Source organism: Lissotriton vulgaris, chromosome 6 (genome assembly GCF_964263255.1).
Source record: "Lissotriton vulgaris chromosome 6, aLisVul1.2, whole genome shotgun sequence".
NCBI classification, from domain to species: Eukaryota; Metazoa; Chordata; class Amphibia; order Caudata; family Salamandridae; genus Lissotriton; species Lissotriton vulgaris.
In genome coordinates, this window is record NC_141694.1 from 1,290,035,244 (window position 1) to 1,290,060,311 (window position 25,068).

A 25,068-nucleotide genomic window follows, 5' to 3' on the forward strand; every position below is an offset into this window, starting at 1 on the left:
GAATGCCAGGGCGGATGAACTCAGCCGCATGTGCATGATGGATTCACTCGGAGGTGGCGCAAGGTCTCTTTTAACAGTGAGGAGAGTCTTTTTAGATCTATTCGCCACCGAAGAGAACGCGCAATGTCAGCAATTCCGCGGGTTGGAATTTCCAAGGCAGTACTCGATAGACAACGCTTTTTGTCGCAAGTGGAGTTGTGGTATTGTATACTCCTTTCCGAATATACCACTTCTGCCCAGATTTTTGAAAAAGATCAAGCGCAACTGGGCCCAAGTCATTCTTGTGGCTCTGAATTGGGCACGAAGAGTCTTGTATTCCGAGCTGCTCAACATGGCCATCGATCCTCCCATCTGACTATATCTTCGGGAGGATCTTCTGTCGCAGCAGTAGGAGACGGTCCTCCACTCAAACCTGTCCAGCCTCCACCTCCTTGTGTGGAGAGTAAGCTGCAGCAGTTGACGTCTTTTGACCTGTCTCCCGAAGTCTGAGATGTTATGTTGGCAGCCAGGCATCCTTCCACTAAGATGGCATACGCCTGCAGATGGAACACATTTGTGGTTTGGTGCACAGCAAAGTCTGTGGATCCCATTTCCGCCCCTCTTTCTGAGGTCCTCTTGTTCCTCCTTTCTTTGGCCCTGCAGGGCTCTGCTCTGGGCACTCTTAAGGTCTACCTCTCGGCCAATTCAGCCTTCCTTAGGCTTCCTGATCAGCCTTCTCTTTTCAAGTCCCCTGTTGTAAATTGATTCCATAAGGACATTCCGCATCTTTTTCCTCCTGTTCCCTTCATAATGCCTCAGTTGGACTTGAACTGTGTTCTTACCTATCTTATGTGCGCTCCCTTTGAGCCGCTACATAAAGGTCTTCTCAGACTTCTCACACTGAAGACTGCATTTCTGGTGGCCATCACCTCTGCACGCAGGGTGAGTTAGCAACAAGCTCTTTCTTCCAAGCCTCTCTTTCTGGCTGTCTATTTGGACAAGATCGTCCTTAGAACTAGACCTTTCTTTCTTCACAAGGTGGTTACTTCTTTCCACAATGGCCAAACCATCACTTTGCCCACCTTCTTTCTGCCTTTGCATCCTTCGAAAAAGGAATGAGGCTCCACATTCTGGATCCAAAACATGCGCTTTCCTTTTACTTGGATCGCACCAAACAATTACGGGTGAACGACCAGCCCTTTGTTGGTTATGTGGGCCCTAAATGGGTTGGGCCATGCACAAACGGACCATCTCCAGGTGGGGCGATCTTTGGCAAAGAAGGAGCCTCCAGTGGGTCTGCGCACCCATTTCACCAGGGCGCTGGCAGCTACTACTACTTTGGGACGAGGAGTCCCCCTAAATGACACCTGTCAGTCAGCCACTTGGGCATCGCTGCACATGTTCACCAAACTGGACACTCTCTTGACATTCAAGTCCAGAGAGACGGCTTCTTTGGCCTTTCTGTTCTCCAGACTTTTCTGGGGTGTACTTGGTTCGCAGACCCACCTCTGGGGTTGGTATTGCTATTCTAAGGTAAGGCATCTATAACTAACTTTTTCTTTCAGATGATCAAGTTACTTACCTTTGTTAACGATATATCTGTAAGAAACATAGGTTAGTCATAGATTCCTTACTGCCCCACCCATCCTCCCCGTTCTGCAAACTGACTTCTATGGTTAAAGTCTTCCTTTCAGGGCCCTAGTTTTGCGCACCTGTTGTCAGTGTCCTGCATGGCTCTGCACTTCTTGTTTGGAAAGTTGTGTACAGCGCAGCTTCTATGTAGCTACCGAGATGTCATCTCGGCGACCACGACGATGAACGCAGCGTTGACCCATGCCGCCTTCCGACACGCAGGGGTACTGCTGATTAAAAACTTTCCAGATCCAGTTTGAAGCCTGGGGGTAATTCTAAGGTGAGGAATCTATGACTAGCCTATGTTTCTTACAGATATATCATTAACGAAGGTATGTAACTTGCGCCTCTGTTGTTGCCCTCATCTCTTGCCATCTACTGACTATCTGAGGTCCTTCTCTGCTCAGCTCACACCTCTCACCAGAAACATGGCTGCCTGTATCATAGGTAATAATAGGAGAAACAACCTGCTCAAGGGCTGAGGGGAGGTAATGAGAGGGCAACAAGGTGCCCAAGCATTCATAGCTTCCATTTGACATATGCTAGTGTCTAATCTTATTTAAGTTGAAACCTGCATCACTTACACCAGTGATCATTTCTTTGCAATTCATCAGAAAGGCTTCTGTATTTTGTTAGAAGTTAGTTGGGCCAACAAGCGACTCCCAAGCTATGACAGGTTGAAACCAGTGTCTCAAACACTCAGGTGTCGGTTGGCCCACAGAAACTGCTAGTTCTAAAGTAGATAAACTTTGCAATAAAAAAGCCAAACAAATTGGCCTTATCATTAATGGTAGCTTATGATGAAGTTAACCTTCAGTATATTCTGTTTGTTTTATTGCAGCAATTATAGCACAATATATACTTTTTTCTTTTAGATTTGCCAATGCCACAGTCTCCCCAGATGGTGGTTTATGCCAATTTCTTGCCTCTTAATTTGTCTGAAAAGAAGATATCTGTTCTAGGACGGATGGTAAGTACTACCTCTTCACAGACAGAACATAAAATATAGATTTAGGAGTGAGAATGTCACTTTGTGACAGACAGAAACTTTTAAAATGTTTCACTGTTTACAATATACCACAAAATGAATGCTATAGCATTTTGGTTTATGAAATGTTAAACATTGGGATTAAGATGTTGGTATTGCTAAGTTTGAGTGTTCTGATAGATACATCTGCCAGTGGATTCCTTACCTTGTAGATATCTCCTTGCGTCAGCAACATTCGGAAATACTTTTTGTAGCTTCACGCCGACGTGGACGACGTCATAGAGGCACGGCATCACGCGCGACTCAGCTGACTTCACCAACACCATAATAGGCCCACGCCGGCGTGATGACATCAGTACCCTTTTTTCCGCGTCGTCGACGCTAACGGTTTTCAAGGGATTGTCTGTAGCTGTTACAGTAACTTTGTTACTCTGTGATTTTTCTCTGTGTTTTATTGTCTTCTGTCGAGATGTCGTCGAAGAAGACCGGATTTAAAGCTTGCGGGGAATGTGGCAAGACAATGTCAATCACTGACCCGCATGAGTGCTGCGTCTAGTGTCTGAGCTCCGACCTTCGAGAGAGGGAGATGAAGCTCCTCGTTGCGAAATTAAAAATTAAGAAGGAGAAGAAGACTTTGAAGTCGCGAACTAGGCGTTCGAGGTCGAGGTCTCGTTCGAGGTCGCGATCGGAGTCATCTTCTGCTCATGCTTCGAAGTCCTCGAGGAAGAAGCACAAGAAGTGGAGCCATGAGTACAGACATCATTCTGAGAAGGACTCGTGTTCGAGACCGAAGTCGGAGGTTAAGCTGCTTCGGAAGGAGGTGGTGTCTTCGGCTTCGGAAGCGCAGGTCTCCGAGGGTGAGGCTTCGCGTGCGGATTCGCCTGGGTCACCGAAGCAGGTAGTGCGGTTCCGTCCCATCCTTTGGACCAAAAGGATGAAGGTGAGGAAGAGGAAGTTGGTGAAGTCGAGGTTCCATTGCCTGCGGGTCAGTCGACTCCGGTGCACCAGCCTGAAGAGGAGGTCGACGTCGTGACGACTCCGCGCCCGATGGGGAGCAGCCTGGGGGCTCATATCCTGCCTTTACCTGCTCCAGGTCTGGATCCGACGCAATTCCTCAATGCCATGTTTGGGGTCTACTCCAGGGCAATGTACCCGTCTGGTGCACCTGTTGGTGCCACGGGTCCTATGGCGTTTAGTCTGGGTGTTCCCCAGGCTTATGCCCCTGTGCCCTTTATGCCTTTCATGCCGACTCCAGCACCGCATTGGCATTTTCCCACACCGGCGAAGCCTTTGACGCCGAAGCCTTTGACGCCGAATCCTTCAACGCCAGTACCCTCGACTCCGATGCCGAATCCGGTTCGACCTCGAGTTAAGCTGCCTCGCCCGACTTCGGGTTCGACGCCGACTCCGACTCCAGCGGAGTCGGTCATGGATCCGTCGGCTTCGTTTTTGAAAGAGAGGTCGAGGCGTGAGGCACAGTGGCTTCTGGAGGAACAGAGGTATCGGGATGAAGACATGGAGGATGGAGAACCGCAGCCTTAAGGCCCGGCGGCGCAGGGTATGCCTGAAATCCCCGGGATTCACCTGCCTTGTCAAAACAGAGACACAGACTCTTCATCTGGCGAAGAAGATGGTATTTATTAACTGCAGCTAGTACAGTGGTCTTAGAAGTCGTCAGTACAGCGAGGTTCAAAAGAGACTGCCACTTAACTCCGTGGCGCACAGGTTTATATATGGTACAATACAATGCAAAATACAATCACACACGAGCATGAGCTATTAGCAAATGTTATAGACAATGTTTTAAGACCTAAGCAACTCAAGTTTGTCATTCGACCCCTTAAGTAAATCACAAGCGAATCCACACAATTCGATTTACAAGCGGAGAAAACACAGCTGCGTGTTGGAGAAGGACAGTCGAGAAACAGGAGAATGCATGAGACATGTAGCGAAGGACAGCAGATAAGATAACTTAGAGGAAACAATGGTGTGAAACGACATGTAGTCCGGACGGGGATTAATCAGCTCAGACAGGAATTAGTATACTTGGCCAGACCCTGACACTCGTTACCAAACATAGGTGAGGAAGCCACCTGACACGCAGAGCAGAAACGACAAAAACATTGTGTTCGCCAAGCTGCCTGAGTGAGGGCAACACAAAATGGCGGCGATCTCAAAATGGAGGCTGAGCACAAACAAATTCGTAATTTGCAGAACCTCAAACCCTCCTTTTGCCATTACGCAGGCAAAAACAAACCAACTCATGCTAGTCTGAGTCAGAGTCAACACTGATGTTCATGAGATCTTCAAGCTGTTGCTATGCTATCATTCTAATATTCTCTGTCTTCTGAGCGGCAGATCGTGGAACGCATAAAGTAGCCAACAGGCCACAAACTGCAGGACCACACTGAACACATAAACAACAAGAGAATATGACAGCTAAAATTGCTCCAAGGAACGTCAAAATCTTCCATCCCCAAAAGGGAAGGAATCCTTTAAGGAAATCTCCTCCCTCCTGTTCTGCCGTGTCTTTGGCATCGAATACGCCTCTGCTATGTCTAACTGTATGATGGTCTGACGAAGCCGTATACGTAGGGGGAAGGGGGAAAGTTATGTAGCAAGTTACAGAAAAGTTGGAAGGTAACCAAGTATAAGCTCGATCGTTACAAACAAAATATGTTCCTTGAGACGGAACTAACGGAGGAAAATCAAGGGATGAGAAAACATATGTATATGTACATTTCTGGATGTCGTCAACTTTCTTACTGTTAATTTGGAGACAAAGATTACCTTTATGGGGCACAGTCCACACTAGGGAAGACTTGCCTTTTCTAGTTTTGTCACTGAGAATGGAGACATAGTGGGTAACATTCCACCCATCGTAAGCTTTCTTCTCATCTAATGGAAACTTACTCTTCTCTACAATCTTGGCCATTACCACTATGCTTTTTATCAAGGAGCTATGGCTGAAATCTAATCAATTCCCAGGAGTTCTCGCATGGCTTCTAAGTCTGTTGTGGTGTGCGACTGAAAACATTGTCAAATAGGCCCAAGCTGAACCTTCGTATGAGAAAGGAAGAACCAAATATGGCATTCCCTTTTGTGTATTGTGTGGCATGAGTCCGCACACCCAACAATCAGTCATATTAATGGCCAACTGATGTTGGTGCAACAACTGAATAAACGTATTGTTCATATACTCGGCTCTCCTCATCTGTTCATGAGGGGGTAAAGTATGCATTTTGTGTGAAAAGACAGAAAGACAAGAAGGCAAAGAAGTCGTAGTATTCGCAACATTTCTTGATTGCAAAATGAGGACAATCCATCCTGTGCAGGCTAATAAAATACACAAAAACATGAGAACACACAAAGCTACGCCAAATAGTACAATATTTTGACCTCATTTCTTGCTTCCTATTTTCCCTACCTACAATTGTTGTGCCATCCATCTTTATCTAAAAATAATGTCGCTAACGGCACTTTTCCTCAATCACTCAGCTAATCACTTCTGTATATCCTGAGGCACTAGTCGCTTACTAAAGAACAGAATCAGGTTACAGTCTGAGTCTCCTACCATGACCCTGCAACGGAGACAGATGGCACATCTAATACTAATATCACACAAAAAGCAAAAATGACAAAAAGAATGTCTTTAATTAATAAAAAGTGTTCAAGAGTTCAGTTCATTGGGTCTTGGTCTTAAGTTGTAGCGTGTTTTGCTCGGCACGGTCTGATCTTTAAACAGTATTTCTGGGTTGGTGATGTCTATTCCACGATGCACAGACACAGCAGCTTGAAGAATGTCGTCATCCGCTTTTTCAGACTGAGTCCCATAAATCTGAGCATCACTGAATGGAACAAAACAAGGAACTGCTGCAGTGTCTGATTCTCGTACACCACAGCGAATCCACTGATCAAAGGGTAATGGAAGCGGCACCTTTTACAGTGCACTCCATGCACCCATCTTCGTTTGCCCACCACCTTGACAGCCGTGCGAGTAACGAGCAAAACTTGCATAGGCGTAGACCAACGAGGCTCCAAATTCTTGGTCCGTTGAAAATACTTCACACAGACCCAGTCACCGAGCAAGATGGTGTGACCTGGATCTGTGGAGGCCTCCGGCAGAACACTTTGTACCTGTTGACGAATAACACTTAATTTAGTAGTCAAATCATGTAAGTAGTCTATCAACAAAGGATATGGTATGTCTGAGTATCTTTTGGGACGGGGAACGCCCCAAACATTAGCTGGGCGTCCAAATACTACTTCATATGGGCTAAGTCCCATACGAGAGTGCACAGTAGTTCTGGTTGACAAAAGAGCTAGGGGCAAGGCATCAGGCCAAGCAAGACCTGTACTGGCTTGAATCTTCGTCAGCTTAAGCTTGAGCGTACCATTGTAACACTCAACCAAACCCGCTGACTGTGGATGGTTTGCCGAATGAAATTTATGTCTGATTCCAAGACCAGAACATACTTTCTGCATTATCTGGCCCATGAATTCACTTCCATTGTCACTCCAGACAATGCGCGGCAAACCAAACCTAGGGAAAAATTCCTTAATCAGCACTTTGGCAGTTGATAAAGCAGAGTTATCTTTCAAGGGGTAGGCCTCTATCCAGCGGGAAAAGGCACATACCACCACCAGAACATACTTGAGGTTGTTGCAGCCATCCATATGAATGTAATCGATCTACAACACTTCAAAGGGATATGCGGGGGAGCAAAAGGGCCTGCCGGAGTTGGGGTTCCTTTTCCTGGATTATGCATTAAACAAACAATGCAATGTTTAACCACATTTTCTGCACACTTCGGGATTCCTTCATTCTGCCATACTGGAGCCAGAAGCTTGCATATACCTTTTGCACTAATGTGAGCTGGGCCATGAGCCATAGTCACGACCGGCAACACATAAGCGTCCGGTAACAACCATCGCTGATGTTCCAACAATTCTGTCCAACAACCCGTCGAGTCTAACATACCCGCCCTTTCTCTCCACATACTCAATTCTTTCGCAGTAGCTTCTCCCTGAATCGTTTTCACACTCTCAATCGTGTCTTCACACATTCCAATTTCCCTCACCCAATTCGCAGGACCTGCCACACACATTCGACTAGTGTTGTTTCTAGCTGTAGCTTTTGCTACCTCATCCGCAAACGCATTTCCACGACCCACATCGTCTGTAATTTACTTATGTGCACTGCACTTTATGATCGCTATCTGTGCAGGTAAGGTAAGTGACTCAAGAAGATCAGTCACTAACTGACCATGCTGAATCTTTGTCCTGTGGGAGGTGAAGAATCCTCTCTCCCTCCACAACTTTCCGAAACTATGCCCAACACCGAAGGCGTACTGACTATCCGTGTACACATTCACTCTCTTTCCCTTCGATAGCACACACGCTCTAGTCAAAGCTATCAATTCAGCTGCTTGTGCTGAATTATGTCCAATACGTGCCGTTTCAACAATAGTGCATAAGGTGGTGACAGCATAGGCAGAAGTGGTTTCTCCATTTGGAAGCTTAAAACAAGAACCGTCCCCCCATAGGATCCCGTCCGGGTCCTTGAGCGGAGTGTCCTTAAAATCACCATACCAAAAAAGTGGCGGCCACCTGCTTTGGCATTTTACGAAATCTTAGGCCAGTATTAAAGTTCTTCGACCATCCAACCCGCCAGCTGATAGTGCAGTCTGCAATCCTCTCGTGGCTAGACTATGCCAGCTCCCTTCTGCTAGGGGCTAACGTAGCAGAGAAAACCAGACTCCAGCGAGTCCAGCGAGTCCAGAATGCCGCCGCCAGGGCCCTGACCGGACTTCCCCGCCGTACGTCAGTGGCGAGTGCCATCACAAAACTCCACTGGCTCCCAATGGAAAAAGGGATCCATTTTAAAACGCTTTGCCTAGCATTCAAAATTTTAAAAACTGCCTCCCCCCCATGCTATGCCCACTCCTTTCAACTTACGTTCCCCGACGCGCTTTGCGATCTGAAGGACAGAACTTAGCGGTCATTCCTCGCATCAAACTAGCCAGGATGGGCGGCCGTTCATTCAGATACCTGCCCGCAAAACTCTGGAATGGCCTCCCGGACCAGATACGAGGTCTGAATGATATGCTATCCTTCAGAAGCCATCAAAACACATCTCTTCTGTTAAAGCGGTATTTTCTAAGCACGCTTCCCCCACCTCTCTCATTTTTTAAGCTCTCATACAGAAAGCACCGGAACGCCCCTTGGCTGGGGCAGCCGTGCGCAATACAAGCACATATATATATAACATTATAACATCAATCCTCCCCTTCGTTTCCTCTTCTGTTCGAAGAAAACAATCATGCTTTTCCTGATCGTCTTTCTCATCTGGGAGTGGCAACAGTGTAGCTGGATTTAACTGTTACATCTTTTATTATGTATATGACTCGCTAGAAGTGTCAGTTCGTAACCAGACAAACGAGCACTCGTAAGATGCTGTGTCTTGGTTCTATTTAACAAAGTATCCACTGCATGTGGAACCATAACAATAAGTGTGTTATCCAACACTAAGCCGGCAGACTGTCTAATAGAAATTGCGGCAGCTGCTGTAGCTCTGAGACAACTGGGCAAAGCTTTCGCTACTGGGTCTAATGTAGCGGAGAAATAGGCACATGGCCTCTGCTTATCTCCGAATTGCAGTGTCAACACTGACAACGCGCAACCGTCTCTCTCGTGCACATACAATGTGAAGGTTTTACTATAATCTGGGGTATCCAACACTGGAGCGGAACACAAGGCAGTACATAAATCAACAAAACCTTTCTGACATTCATCCGTCCAAGGGAGTGGATGGGGTGTATCTTTCAACGTTAGTGCCACCAATAGCTTAGCCAAAAGTGAAAAATTGGGAATCCATTGTCTACAGTAGGAAGTAATACCCAAAAAGGCACGCACTTCTCTCTGTGTGGTGGGTACAGACATCTGTGAAATAGCATGAATACGTTCTGGGGTCAATCGCCCACCCTCCTTCGACAAGAGATGACCTAAGTAGGTCACTTCTTGTCGGACATAATGCGACTTGGAGGGCGATACTTTGTGATTCAAAACAGCCAAATGATGCAACAACGCAACAGTCACGTTCTTACACACATCTTCCGTATCGGCAGCCAGGAAATCATCCACATACTGAACAAGCGTAGCACCTGAAGGCAAAAAAAAAGTATCAAGTTGACATTTAAGAGCTTTGATATAAATAGAGAGACTTTAACAATAGCCTTGAGGATCTCTCTTAAATCTGAAGCTTCGGCCACCCAAAGAGAAACCAAAGATATCCCTACTTTCCTCAGCAATGGGAATGCTAAAGAAAGCATTCTTAAGATCGATCACCGAGAACCAAGCCGCTGAAGCAGGAATCCTTGTCAATAAGGATGTAATGTCCGAACAACAGGGAACTGTGGTACCGCTATTTTGTTGACTTCCCTTAAATCAATAACAAATCTATAGACAGGAGTCTGTGAAGGATCCGTCCTCTTAAGGATCGGAAGAACAGGGCTGTTACAAACATTGCCTCTAGTCCTTCGACCAGCCCTTTCTGAATAAAGTCATCAACAATAGCCAATAATGCCCTCTCTCCATCACTGGAAATCCGATATTGGGGAATGCGTGGCATTCTGACATTATCTTTAACTGTGACAACATACGGTGGAATCACAAGACGACCCACGTCATTCGGGCCCGTGGCTCAAAGACTTTCTGGGAGAGAAAGTATTTCAGGTGGGAACTTGTCCCGAGATAAATACATGGGGGACATCAATCTCTTTCCCAATGTGAGATGCACACCAGAAGGGGAACAATACAATGTTGCATGCAGTCTTTTTAACAAATCCAAGCCCAGTAATTTCTCACCACAACCAGTTGTCAAAATAAGCTGAGCTTCCAAGTCATAAGGACCAATCGAAACAGGCAAGGGGCAAGAAACCGGATTACGGACTGGAGCGCCAGAAAATCCCACTGAAGTATTTATTAAGCCAGACAAAGGTGCCCCAGGGAGTTTAGAATGAATGATAGAACTTCTCATCGCACCAGTATCCAATAGAAACGGTTCTGAAACACCCATTGCATTGACAGTGACATACGGCCCATTTTGATCTACTGGAATCGACACAACTCCCTCACTTCGTCCATGGCTGTCCTATTCAGTCTGAAAATTGTAAGCCTTTTCTTCAACGTAGTAATCATCATTATAATACTGCGCAGACGGAACTGTCTGCTGGTCAAAGTAATTTGAAGTAGATGGGACAAGGGAACGCTGCTCCTGAGAGGACGCACCTCGTCCTCTGCCTCTAGATCCTGTCTAAAAATTACAACGACCTCGGGAAGCAGACATCCCATTATTACGCTGTAATAAGACCGGACAACTATTCTTGAAATGTCCCTCTTCCCTACAATATGCGCATTGATTAGGACCTAATGAAGGTCGCGGTGTAAAATACTCAGGCTTTTGTAACAATCTCTGAAACTGTGGAGGCTGCTGAAACTGAGAGTTCTGCTGATGCTGATTCGAGCGAGGCGGATACGCCTGCTGTAAAAGAACTTTAGTTTTTAAATCTTTATTTTTCTTCTCTTGCTTCTCTTTCTCTTCCTTATCCCTACTCTCATAGTACTGTGCAGTAGCCAATATTTTAGCAGGAGAAGAGACAGCCCATGCAGTTTCAGAACTCTTTAATTCATTTGATAATTCGGGAAGCAGGTTATATACAAACTTATCCACAAACAATCGCTGACCACCCTCTACACTCAAATCCTGACCACTGTGGTCTATAAACGTTTCCTCAAAGCGAGTGAAGAAATCCGAGACACTTTCATCTTTCTTTTGCTTGCATGCGGCAAACTTATCCCAATTTACTCGCACTGCAGGCATTATTGTCTTCATCAATTCAATCATTCTACCTGGAAGAGCCGTAATCAAGTCCTCTGGCTTTGCACCACCCACCTGATTCGCATCCGCAGCTCTAATAGCAGCCCAATCACCACCCAATTAAGCCAAATGATTTTCCCTACGAATCCGTGCCCATATAATTTGCGGAACAACATTTCCAAATAACATATCAATGTCAGCCAAATTCATAATACAAGCGTCAACTGTTTGAGACAATTATTTGTAATATCCAGCAGGATTTTTACGGGGGTCAGGAAGAGTTTGCTTAAGCGCCAATACTTCAGACCTCTTCCAGGGTTCGTGAACCCATATATGCTGGAAATGAGTGGGGACTTGAGGTGGACCAATCACCTCTTCTCTCCATACGGGAGGAACCTCACGCATTGGATAATTCTTACTACCTTGTTTATTAGCGGGACCAGCCTCAGAAAAGGACAGGGACAAAAACATTGTTCGAAACGCATTGAGTCTATTCACTGCCTCTTCGACTCAATGTCCTACAATAAAACCTTTATCAAAATCAGCTTGTCATTTCAGTAGCTCCGAAGGAACTCTATCTGACTCCATATCTTCCCAACCTCTAATAAGAGTTTGACACATAACATTGAAAACATATCTCTGCATGGGCTCACCCCACTGATAGAAGCAACTCATGATATCTTCGCTACTATATTCTAGTCCATGCTCAATCCATTTACGAGCGAGAGAACCCAAAACTACTTTTTCGTACATAAGGGGAAGTCGACACCGAGATTGTCGTTTAGAAAAAGCTGGAGACAGATTTAAAGACCTAACAAAAGGAGAAAAGAAACTTGAAACAGCATCCACTAGCCTCCTCTGTGAAGTAGGAGAATCTCTCAAAAGGATAGGAGGTATTACAGATGCAGAAGGCAACGGAGATTGTAACGTAGCAGACTGAAGAGCAGGAGCGGGAGAAGGTGGGGTCTGAAGTTCAAGCTGCGAGGGCGGAGCAGAAGCAGACAAGGAAGCGTTAAGGGGCTGAGCCGTTTGCTGAACAATCGGTAACTGAGCAACCACTTGTTGAGGGACGGGAGGGGGTAACGGCGGTGCATTCGCATTCTGAACAAAGGGCGGAGGTGAATTTAATAAGCAAGACATTAGGGAATCTTCTAATTCCTTACTTTTATCTGAAGAGGAAGTAGGCAACATCGGATAACATCTATCTATCGCCATACGATGTTGTCTCTCTGATACCTCCTTTGCATCGTCTACTTCGTTGTCTTTAAACTGTTGGGCAGCCTGCAGGACTGACATGCCTTGTGCTTTCTTATCCTTTTCCGCTTGTTTAATTTCTTTCTGTTTGGCTTCTTTACGCCAAAGGCGAAAGGAGTAAAACATAGCCGGCCGGGCTTTTCTTTTAAACAGAATCGTTTCGAAATTGTCTAATATAGCAGGATCAAAGCTACCTTTCTGGGGCCATCTCAAAACTCCACTATTTTTCGTGTATCTGACCCATGTCTCGTTAAAGGTAATGGGACCAATACCATGTTTCGAATAGAGTTCATGAGTCGGAGTTCCAACCGGAGGGATCGGACGTGATTCCTCCAACTGGGAATCCCTTGTACAACCCAAACAACAAAATCTTTTGAACGTACTCAGTCCAGGCATCGTTACTTCTCTAGACTGCTTACAAACAACAAGGGGTACAAATCAGTGAGACAGTACAATCGTACTTATCCCTTGGCTTCAGCTATTGCAATATCTGAATAGAAACAAAAACAAAGCAAAACAAAGGTCTGTGGGAGCGACCCACCAAATACTTAACTAAGGATCGTTCTACACCAGCGAAGGTCACTCTATCGTCTCGCTCTACCAAAACTCTTCAGAAGGGTCCAAGGCAGGGCGACCGTCAGGGCAGCAGTCGTCAGCAGCCGTCGGAAAGGAGTAGCCACGCCGTCAAATACCTTCGGTCCACTTCCGACATACAGGGGTCGATCACGTGGTGCGCTTCCTCCTGAGTTTTCTTGCGGGCTCCTCACGACCCTTGGGCTCAACCGCTATCGCTGAAGTCGCCCCACAATGGGCGCCAGTTGGAGAACCACAGCCTTAAGGCCCGGCGGCGCAGGGTACTCCTGAAATCCCTGGGATTCACCTGCCTTGTCAAAACAGAGACACGGACTCTTCGTCTGGCGTAGAAGATGGTATTTATTAGCTGCAGCTAGTACAGTGGTCTTAGAAGTCGTCAATACAACGAGGTTCAAAAGAGACTGCCACTTAACTCCGTGGTGCACAGGTTTGTATATGGTACAATACAATGCAAAATGCAATCACACACGACCATGAGCTATTAGCAAATGTTATAGACAATGTTTTTATTAGCAAATGTTATAGACAATGTTTTAAGACGTAAGCAACTCAAGTTCCCGGTTCTGTTTGTCATTCAACCCCTTAAGTAAATCACAAGCGAATCCACACAATTCGATTTACAAGTGGAGAAAACATAGCTGCGAGTTGTAGAAGGACAGTCGAGACACAGGAGAATGCATGAGACATGTAGCGAAGGACAGCAGATAAGATAACTTAGAGGAAACAATGGTGTGAAACGACATGTAGTCCGGAAGGGGATTAATCAGCTCAGACAGGAATTGGTGTACTCGGCCAGACCCTGACACTCGTTAGCAAACATAGGCGAGGAAGCCACCTGACACTCAAAGCAGAAACGACAAAAACATCGCGTTCGCCAAGCTGCCTGAGTGAGGGCAACACAAAATGGCGGCTATCTCAAAATGGAGGCTGAGCACGAACGAATTCGTAATTTGCAAAACCTCAAGGAAGGTGAGCTTCAGGAGTCTGAGGATCCTTTTGATGACCTTAGGGAGGCTATTGGCCTGAAACTGTCTCCTGAGTGGGATTTGGCCTCTACATCTGATACACCTTCTAGAGATGTGACTCCTTACCTTGTGGTAATAAGGAAGGCGGCAGACTTGTTAAACATCACTCTGCCTACTGCTGAATACAAGTCAAATATTCTGACGGAGGTTCTCCCTTCACCTTCCTCTGTAATTGAACCAATGCTGCCATTCAATGATGCTTTGGCTGAGCCAATCTATGAGGTGTGGAAGAAACCTCTGTCAACCCCTGCCGTTTCAAGGGCGGTTGCGAGGAGCTATAGGGTGGCTCCTAATGACCCGGACTTTTTATCAACACACCCCCTGCCTGAAAGTTTAGTTGTGCAGACTGCCTGCTCTAAGAAGTCTGCGGGGGCTTTTCCGCAGGTTCCTGGGGAAAAAGAGTCGAGAAAGCAGGATCAGGCAGCTAAGAAAGTCATCTCCTCAGCCAGCATGGCATTAAAATCTACTAATGTGACTTGCCTGATGGGGCGTTACATCCAAGCCCTGATGGATTCTGTGAAACAGTTGGTGCCCAAGATTCCTGAAGGGGATATAAAGGACTTTCAGGAGGTTATATCGGACATTCAGGCTGCAGCAAGGCAGGTAATCCAGAGTGGGCTGGACACGGAAGATTCGGTGGCGAGAGTCATGGGCTTTTCTGTGGCCACTAGGAGAGCTGCATGGTTAAAGTCATCAGAGTTCTCAACAGATGTACAGTCTGCCTTGATGGATTTGCCCTTTGATGGGTCTGGATTGTTTGGGAAGAAGGCTGACGCTGCTTTGGAGCGCTTTAAAGACAGCAGAGCGACGGCGAAGTCATTTGGCCTTCAGACAAGAGGCACATTTGGGAAGCGCTTCAGAGGATTTGGCAGGTCTTCCCTTCGAGCCTACAAACAATCTCAACAGCAGCCACAGCAGCAGCAAAATACGCTGTACAAGTCTTATAGGGGCAGACAAAGAGCTCGTCCCAGAGGTCATCAAGCCTCCTCCTCCTCTTCTTCCCCTTCCCAGCCCCCTGCCAACGCAGCAAAGCAGCCCTAGATCCGCCATTCCGGATCATGTGGGCCCAGTGGGGGGTCGGCTTACCCATTTCCTACGAGATTGGGAATTGATTACATCAGATCTTTGGGTTCTCAATCTCGTGGAGAATGGGTATGCTCTTCCTTTTCTGGAGTTTCCCCCAAATTACCCTCCTTGCCAGGGTTTTTGTTCAAAGGACCACCTGCCTCTCCTGCAGGAAGAAGTCCTGGCACTGTTCAGAAAGGTGCGATAGAGGTGGTTCCGGAGCAGGAGAGGGGTCAGGGATGCTACTCCCGGTATTTCCTGATCTCCAAGAAGGATGGCAGACTTCGTACAATCCTGGACCTCAGGATTTTGAACCTCTATCTCAAACAGGAGAGGTTCAAGATGCTCACCCTTGAGCAGGTTCTTCAGGCGCTGCTGGAAGAAGACTGGATGGGGGTCGATCGATTTACAGGATGCGTATTTTTATTTTCCTATCCTGAAGTCGCACAGGAAGTATCTCCTTTTCACTGTTGGGTCGCAGCACTACCAGTTTGCAGTCCTTCCGTTTGGACTTACTACTGCGCCTCGAGTCTTCACCAAGGTGATGGCAATGGTGGCTGCACATCTCAGAAGGTCGGAGATACCTGTATTTCCGTATCTGGACGATTGTCTGATCAAGGCAGAATCTGCAGAGATAGTTCTCCATCATCTGCAAGAGACAACTCAGTTGTTGCACAGGTTGGGTTTTTCGATAATTGTACCCAAGTCTCACCTGGTGCTCTCTCAGCGCAACCTGTTCATAGGTGCGGTACTGGACACTAGTGAAGGAGTGTGGCTCAATGGTTAGAGCGGTACAAAAGGAGGTGGTGATGGACTGAGCATCTGAATCAATCAAACACTCACACCCAGTCAAAAGATCTGGGTTTAGTCCATCACTGTTCTTTAGCCCACTCTGCCACCCCAGTTCAAACATGGCTATATGCAGATCAATCTGACCCAGTGCCTCATGGGAACAGTCCAGCCCGAACTGCCAAGCCATGTCTTCCCTGGATCGGAAACAAGCTTCCGAGGACCGGTTTCTGGCATTCCAGCCGTCTTCAGCCCGGCTTGTTTGAATCCAGTGGCAAAGTGAGCAAGAGACTCACGTCTGAGCATACCCTGCCACACTTATGGCGGCCAAAAGCGGTACAAAAGGGGGTGGCGATGGACTGAGCATCTGAATCAATCAAACACTCACACCCAGTCAAAAGATCTGGGTTTAATCCATCACCGTTCTTTACCCACTCTGCCACCCCAGTTCCGACATGGCTATATGCAAATCAATCTGACCCTGTGCCTCATGGGAACAGTCCAGCGCGAACTGCCAAGCCATGTCTTCCCTGGACCGGAAACAAGCTTCCGAGGACCGGTTTCTGGCATTCCAGCCTTCTTCAGCCGGGCTTGCTTGAATCCTGTGGCAAAGTGAGCAAGGGACTCACGTCTGAGCAATGGCTAGAGGGGCAGACCCTGATGCAGAGTTCTGGCCCGGAACCAGGGTTCAATTCCCGCCTCGGCGGGTCTTGGGCTCAATTTCCTCCGACCTGACAATTCTCGCCTCGGTGCCTATTCTAATCATGGGCCCCAAGCTGCAACTCTGGGCAAAAGCTTGCTTAACCTCCACCCCGGCCCCAACAGCGCTAGGATGCCTGGCTTCACCCTGGGGGTGCCCAGGAGTGGACACTTCACAGGAAAAGCCAGGAAGGGTTCCACAGATGTATGAGTAATAGCGCCAGGAAACCGCTTGGTGGCAGTGCGCTCTACAAATACCTTGACATTTACATTTACATTTGTGTGTCGTGCATTCCCTCCTCCTCAAAGGATTCACAACATATAGGAAATGATTCCTTTATTTCACAGTGGAGCGGTTGTTCCAGTCCTGAAGGTCCTTCGTCTGCTCGGTCTGATGGCTTCTTGCATTCTGTTGGTCAACCATGCACGATGGCACATGAGGGCGCTCCAGTGGTGCCTCCGCAGGCAGTGGTATCAGCACAACGGAGATCTCAGGAAGTCAGTCAGGATCTCCAGAGAAAATGCGGCAGATCTGTCTTGGTGGAGTGTGGAGGGCAATCTGTCACAAGGAAAGCCTTTTCAACTACCTCCATCGGTGGCCACAGTGATAACGGATGCATCCACTCTAGGGTGGGGTGCTCATCTGGGGGATCTGGAGGTCAAGGGTGTTTGGTCTCCAGAGGAAAGGTTGCTTCACATCAACCTTCTAGAGTTGCGGGCCATACGTTTAGCGCTCAAGGCCTTCCTCCCTTCCCTTCGCGGTCGGTCAGTTCAAGTCCTAACGGACAACACCACCGCGATGTGGTATGTCAACAAGCAGGGAGGAGTAGGGTCGCAGTGTCTCTGCAGAGAGGCTCTGCGTCTCTGGTCCTTGGTTCAGGACCATCAGATTTGTCTGATGGCAAATCATCTGGCCGGGGTTCTGAACGTACATGCAGACAGTCTCAATCAGCAGTTCTCGGCCAACCACGAGTGGAGGCTTCACCCGGAGGCGGTTCGTCACGTCTTCCGGACTGGGGAACTCCTCAGGTGGACCTGTTTGCCACTCACGAGAATGCTCACTGCCCGTCATTCTGCAGTCTCCAGTTTCCGTTGCAAGGAGCACTGGGGGACGCGTTTCAGTTGAGTTGGGACTCGCAACTCCTTTACACGTTTCCTCCCATACCCTTGATTCCTCGGGTTCTGAGGAAGATTCGCCAAGACCGGGCCCAAGTTATATTGATCGCCCCGGATTGGCCAAGAAGGGTGTGGCACACAGATCTTCTCCACCTCTCCTCGTGCTCGCTGCTCCGTCTCCCTCACAGGGCCGATCTCCTGTCCCAGATGGAGGGGCATGTTCTACACCCCCACCTCCAGAACTTGCACCTTCATGCCTGGAGATTGAACGGGGCAATCTGAGTTCCTTTTCACTCCCACACGATGTGGTGGATGTCATTTTGTCGGCCAGGCGTGACTCCACTAAGTCTATGTATTCTTATAGATGGCCTTAATTTGTTGCTTGGTGTGGGAAGAAGTCCATTGACCCTTTAAGGGCTTGTTTGTCCAATATACTTCAATTTGCACTTTCCTTGGCCCAGAAGGGTTTTGCGACGGCAACTATCAAAGGTTATTTATCAGCCTTATCGGCTTTCCTTTGTTTGCCGGACCAGCCCTCTTTATTTAAATCTCCTATTGTAGTACGATTCATTAAGGGCCTTACCAATAAATTTCCTCCAACACCTTTTATTGTTCCTCAACGGGATCTGAACCTTGTGCTTACGTTTTTGATGGGTTGCCTTTCAAACCATTGCACAAGTGTCCCTTGAGACTTTTGACTTTCAAGACTGTTTTTCTGGTGGCAATTACCTCGGCCAGGAGGGTAAGTGAGCTTCAAGCTCTTAGTTCAAAGCCCCCGTTTTTGTCCATTCATGCTAAATGAATGGTTCTCAGGACCAGGGCTGCTTTTCTGCCGAAGGTGGTAACTCCATTCCATCTGAGACAGTCTGTTACCCTCCCTACCTTCTATCCTCCCCCTCCCCTTCCAAGGAGGAGGAAAGGCTTCACCGCTTGGACCCTAAGAGTGCGGTGAGTTTCTACCTGGACAGGACGAGAGAGTTCAGGTCGGATGACCAGCTGTTTGTTGGTTTTGCTGGCTGCAAGAAGGGGAAGGCGGTGCACAAGCGCACGCTCTCGAGATGGATTGTTTTATGCATCAAAATCTGCTACTCCCTGGCAGGTAAGGAACCTCCAGAGGGTATAAGGGCTCATTCTACTAGAGCTAAGTCTTCAACATCTGCTCTTTCCAGAGGTGTACCTGTTGAGGATATTTGTAGAGCTGCGACTTGGACTTCCCTCCACACTTTCGCGAAGCATTACTGCTTGGATACTGAGGTGAGGAGGGACGGCCACTTTGAGCGCTCTGTCCCCCAAGATTCTCTGGTATAGGAGAGTGGACTCCCTCCTTCAGGAGTGGGGACTGCTGTGGGCCGATGTATGTATCAGAAGAACAAGTTATTTACCTTCAGTAACGCTTTTTCTGGTAGATACAGTATCTGCCTGTGGATTCCTCACTGACCCACCCGCCTCCCCGTTGTCCACTCTTCTATACCTGAGTTTATTGTAATGTAAATATTTCTATTGTCAAGGAAATGTTTTATTTTAATTGCATTCCTGCATTTGCTTCACACTGTGTGTGTTATCTTGACATTTGTGTACTGTGTATACTGTGTATATATCTACTGTCATCGGTCCGTCCGTGTGCCTCGAAGGCATGGAAAAAAGGGCGGAACTGATGTCATCACGCCGGCGTGGGCCTATTATGGTGTCGGTGACGTCAGCGGAGTCGCACGCGATGCTGTGCCTCTATGACGTCGTCCACGATGGCGCAAAGCTACAAAAAGAATTTCCGAATGTTGCTGACACAAGGGGATATTCACAAGGTGAGGAATCCACAGGCAGATGCTGTATCTACCAGAAAAAGCGTTACCGAAGGTAAGTAACTTGTTCTTTAGTGTTCACAATAGATTACAATGAGAAATGTACTTTAGTGATGTAAGTAATTAGTATATTGATTTTCAGTCTCTTTTTGATTCCTGCCAAGGAAAGCATCTAACATAACCAGTGGAGTTAAGCTCTTGCAGTATTAGCATATGACTTTTCCTCTTGTCATTATGTGTTTTGAGGAAAAGTATGTTTTCATAGAGTGGCCATGTTACTGGTAGGCACTACTGTCCAGTTTCTGATAAATACTTCTAGCAGCAGATTCCTTACCATATAATTATCCCCAGGCGTCAGACTGGACATGGAACTTTTCAGAAACAATACTGCTGTGCGCTGGTAAGTGATGTAATTAGGCTCTGTTAGAAATGGGGTTTCTGGTTGGTACGTAAGCTAGGCAGAACCAGCCACTCTAGTTAGACAAAGCGAGTTACACAACCCTTCTCACCCCCTTGGTAACTTGGCAGAGCAGTCAGGCTTATCTCAGAGGCTATGTGTAAAGCATTTGCGCAACACACACACCAGTGAGACACTAGGCACACCACAAAAGGGACTCCACACCAGGGTATATAAAAATATATCAGTTGCATTTTAAAACACAGAGACCACAGTTATGTGAATCAATAATCACTTTGCCAAATAGGCCACTGTCACTTGTCATCTGTAGGGCAATAATATAAAGACATATATATGGTCCCTCTCACAAGAGCACCATTACTGTTCACTCTTGCTGTACATATGGTGGGGTTTCCAAGAATAACAGTACGTATTATCCTGACCATGGAGGACACCACAGTAGGACATAAAATACAGTAGTGTGGGCACATATCAATTGCAAAATATCATTCTCTTGGAATCATTCGAAATATCACTGTACTTATAGGGTTCAGCTTGCCTGCACTCCGAAAACACTGTAAAGAGTAATCCCCATGAACCCATAGGCCACCGGAACGCCTGCGTGTCATTTAGGGGGATTATGGTAGTTTACAGTGTGGTAATCAGGTGCTCATGCAATTTTGGAGAATGGCCCCTCAGTTTGGAAGAGAAAACAAACCAACAGGGCAGCGGCCACGATCGTGCCGTGGAGCTGCCACGCCCCGTACCTTTTGCATGCCACTGGTGCCTTTCCCCACTTGGGTGAAGTGTCCTCTGCAGCAAAAAGGGGACGCTCCAGTGCAGGACTAGTGATGTCCGTTTTGGGCCTGCAAGCTGCACTGGGTGCAATGAATGTTCCGAGTCCACTCGGGTCTCAAGACTGCACACCAGGACACGCCCTTGTCCCACGCCGCCACATACGCCAGTCCCACCTGCTCCTGAGAGGGGCCAGGTGCACATGTCGGCACTCACCCACCTGGTGTGTGTAGGAAAGTAGGATCTGCTTACTATGGTTACCCCCACTTTTTGCTGGTGTTTCACTGTTTTTCGACTTTAGTCTGGCTGGGGCCCTGCTATCCAGGACCCCAGCCTAGCTGCTTTCTCTCTAAATTAATTGCATGTACTTTAGGTACACTCCAGTTTGGTTACTGGGGTACGCTTGTGAGTCCCCAGTATATGGTACACTATGTACTAAGGGCATAGGTACCCCAGAGGCCTACCAAGAACTGCAGCATGTATTATGCCACCCCTGGAAAGCCTTCCAAAATGACACCACAGGACAGCTACTGCAGCCTGGGTAAGGCGGTGCATGCACCCCTTACTAAGATATAGGTTACCTATATCTACCTATAATCACTGACACATATAAACCTACCAGTCACTCCTATGGCAGGCCTTAACAATCCAGAAGGCAGAGTGCTTGGTTTTGTGTGAGAAGGCGCCCATGCATGAGCAGGACCCCTCTGCAGCTTTCAGAATCTATTTTCCGAGTCTGTACTGTGATGTAGCCAGACCATATACTCTTATGTGCAATATAACCCTGTGGTAAATGCTAACTTTGGAATGGCTGCATGGAAACATGTCGTGTTTGGTATCAAACTCCTTGGAATCCAAACCCCTCCTCCCCCCGCCAGTCCTGGTGGTGGGGGTAGAATTCCACCCTTCTAGAGAGGGAGAGACATGTACACACTGGTCTTACCGGTAATAGTTTAAAAGAGCCCTGGCATCACAAAATGGATGCTGCAGCCACAGACATGAGTCTGGCCTCCTGCTGCTGGACAATAGGTTTCCTGTCAGGTGTAACCACCTTCCAGTCAGGCTTTTGTGTATTGGGGCTGGATGGGTGCACTCTGAGAGCGCTTTGGAGTCAGCACTGGGGGCACATTTGGTGTCCCTGTGCATAGCCTAGTTCAAACTGGTTGAAGGGGCTAGCAGCCCCATCTCTGGCCCGAAACTGGACCAAGGAAATGGGTTTAGCCACCACTCTTTCCAGACCCTCCCATAGGTGAGTCCCTATAGTATGTAAAACCCCTTTTCTTAGTATAAGTAAGGTACCCCAGGCAACAGGACTTTAGATTACACCTGGACGAAACTCTTAAACTGAATTCTGGAAGTTCGACGCTCTAATAAAGACTAGAGGACGGAAGAATCTCTCTTGGGGTCAAGGAGTGACTCCCCTGTTAAAACAGGCACCAACAAAGCATTTGCCGGTCTGCATCGTCGAAGCTCCCGCCGGACTCCGAAATACCTGCAGCCCAGTAAGAGGATTTCCAGACTTCTCTAAGGCCGATCGGAGTCCCCAGCAAAGCTGAGACCCGCAGCCCTCACGAGTGACGTGGAACCAGAACCCTGGACACTGTGCACATTTGCTAAGTGCATTGACTTTCCGATATTTTCTGAAGTTGTGCTTTCAGTTACAAGCCCCGAGCACCATCTGCACCGAAGAGTGTGAGCCTACACTCCACGAGTGTTCCGTGAGCCCGTTTCTTGCATTTCCGATTGAGGCTCCTTCACAATCCCTGGTCCATCGACTGGTGGGTCACCTTGAAGGTAACTCTACTTTTCCTTGGGCTTTTCTGGTTGCGCCAGATGTGCCCTGACTCTACACCGCTTGGGGAGTCCCTCAGACGTTGCTGGTCTGCACCAAAGCCTATCTCTGCTTTCTGCATGGGTTGCTGTTGCCAAGGCTTGTTGGGTCCAATCCGGGCACCGACACTGCAGCGCTCGACATCCTTTGTGGGATAGCTTGAATCCAGCTCCTGGTCATCGTCGACGTCTCCGGGACCTCGTGGCTGAAGAGTCATGCTTCACCTTCTTCACCTGAAATTACCCGACATCAGTGGGTATCCGCCTAGCATGCTCCTGGTCACTGACAAGTGACCCAGACTCTGTCCCCTCTTTTTTCAGGTACCTCTCATCTTTGATCCAGGCTTGGATCACACCAGACACTTTCCACGTGGATGCCAGCAGCACTTTGCAGCAGATTGCTATTGAAAACGAGGAGTAAACCGGACACGAAAAGACACCTATGCACCTGGCTTCCCTGGGTGAGGTAACTTGAGTACTCTCATGCTCCCATGGGTGTTGACTCTAGAACCTCCTAGTTCTAAAGGGGTTTGCTCCAAGTCCTCTTCTTAAGTGTCCTTTATCCTTAAAATTCCAACCGTGACTCTGCCCATAGAAGTTAACGGTGATTCGCGGCTATGTTCACACACTGCACACGTCCTCATAAAAGGACTAGTGGGATGTCCTTAGAATAAATACATGTATTTTATATATACCTGGTGTGGTTCTCCTTTCATTTGGTCATTCACAAGATTATAGACTTATAAAACAGGTTGCTTTACATTCCCTCAAGACGTAGCCTGAAGGCTGCTCTCCACAGCTACCACTAGGATAGCTTTCTATTAAGGTTATCTTTAACCTGCCATCAATAAAGGACGTTTGGACTGGTGCAAGGTGTCCACTAAAATAGTGGACAGCATATGCCAGGCCAACTCCTCACATTGGTGTGCAGCATGTGGGATTCCAGCTTCCCATTGGTTTACCAGATAATCTCAAGGGATTGATCATTTGAAAACCACTAAAGGTACCAGAGGTACATATAATACAAGCCTAAATACAGTAAGTTCTACTGAACTAAGAGTTGTGTGTCAAGGGCGTAGCACACCCTTCCTACAACTCAAGAGAGTCCAGTAGGTAACAACTAGAGTAGGTAGGTGCATACACCACACCTCACTAGTAATGTCTTCAGGGCCAGGAACCAGTGGGTCCCTGCCAGATGTCAGTAAGTTACAGGCATCCAAGTAAGACACATTCCCTTTCTTAGAGTTAAGGGCTCTGTGTACCATGAGGAAACTGAAGACAGGCAAAAGTGCCAACACCCAACACCTCAAGGAGGTATTACTGCTAGTTGATCATAGAAAGACTTCAGAGCCTGAAAGGGTAGGCAGTGGGGTGGGAGCAGCAAATGAGGAAGAGCCCAGTGGTCCAATCCTACAGGAATCAGACTCTGATGCTGACCAGGAAGGTGACAATGACCTTGACCTGGATAGTGCAGCTCCTACTGGAGATGGAGATGGAGGCCCATTGAGTCCTTTCTTTGTCCCCCCAGGAAGAGTTGGAGGTATACTAAGAAGGCCTAGATCTCCTTCTGAGGATTCTAACCATTCTAGTGTATCTGTAGGGACTTCTGTCTCTTCGCAGAGGTTGGACACCTCCCAGGAGAAGGGAGAGAATCAGATGAGACTTCAAGAAGCTCAGCTGAGAATAAGGAGACAGCAAGTAGCCTTAGAAAGGGAGTCCCTAGAGCTTGAAAAAGCTTGAAAAAGATGGGACTAGTGTCCCATGGTGGCAACAACTTCCCTAGTGGTAGAGAGAGATATCATGACCATAGGAATTTAAACAAGAATGTCCCTCCCTACCAGAGTGGGGATGACATCCACAAATGGATAATTGCACTAGAAAGGGCCTGCAAAGTTCAGAGGGTCCCCAAGGAGCAGCGGGCAGCTATCTTGTGACTCTCCTTTGCAGACAAAGGTAGAGAGAAGCTCCTCACTGTAAGAGAAGAGGATGCTGATGATTATACAGTCCTGAAGAGTGATCTGATTGAAGGGTTTGGCCTAATCGCTGAGCAATATAGACTAAAAGTCAGAGATACTCAAAAGGCTCAGATTCAGGATTGGGTTGACTTTGTTGATTGTGCTACTAAGGCTCTGGAGGGCTGGTTACTGGGCAGTAAAGTGTGTGATTATACAGGATTATACAATTTGATTATGAGGTAGCAGGTCCTTAATAACTGTCAGAATCAGCTG

The 25,068-nt window shown here is 47.4% G+C and overlaps 1 protein-coding gene across 1 annotated transcript in view; it reads left to right on the plus strand.

Annotated features, from left to right (window-relative positions):
* Window positions 1-25,068, plus strand: part of ADGB (androglobin) — a 1,363,241-nt gene that overhangs the window by 280,273 nt on the left and 1,057,900 nt on the right. Inside the window, exon 10 of the mRNA XM_086927423.1 lies at window positions 2,487-2,581. Within this exon, the coding sequence (XP_086783549.1) occupies window positions 2,487-2,581 (95 nt within the window). The remainder of the gene's footprint in view (window positions 1-2,486; window positions 2,582-25,068) is intronic.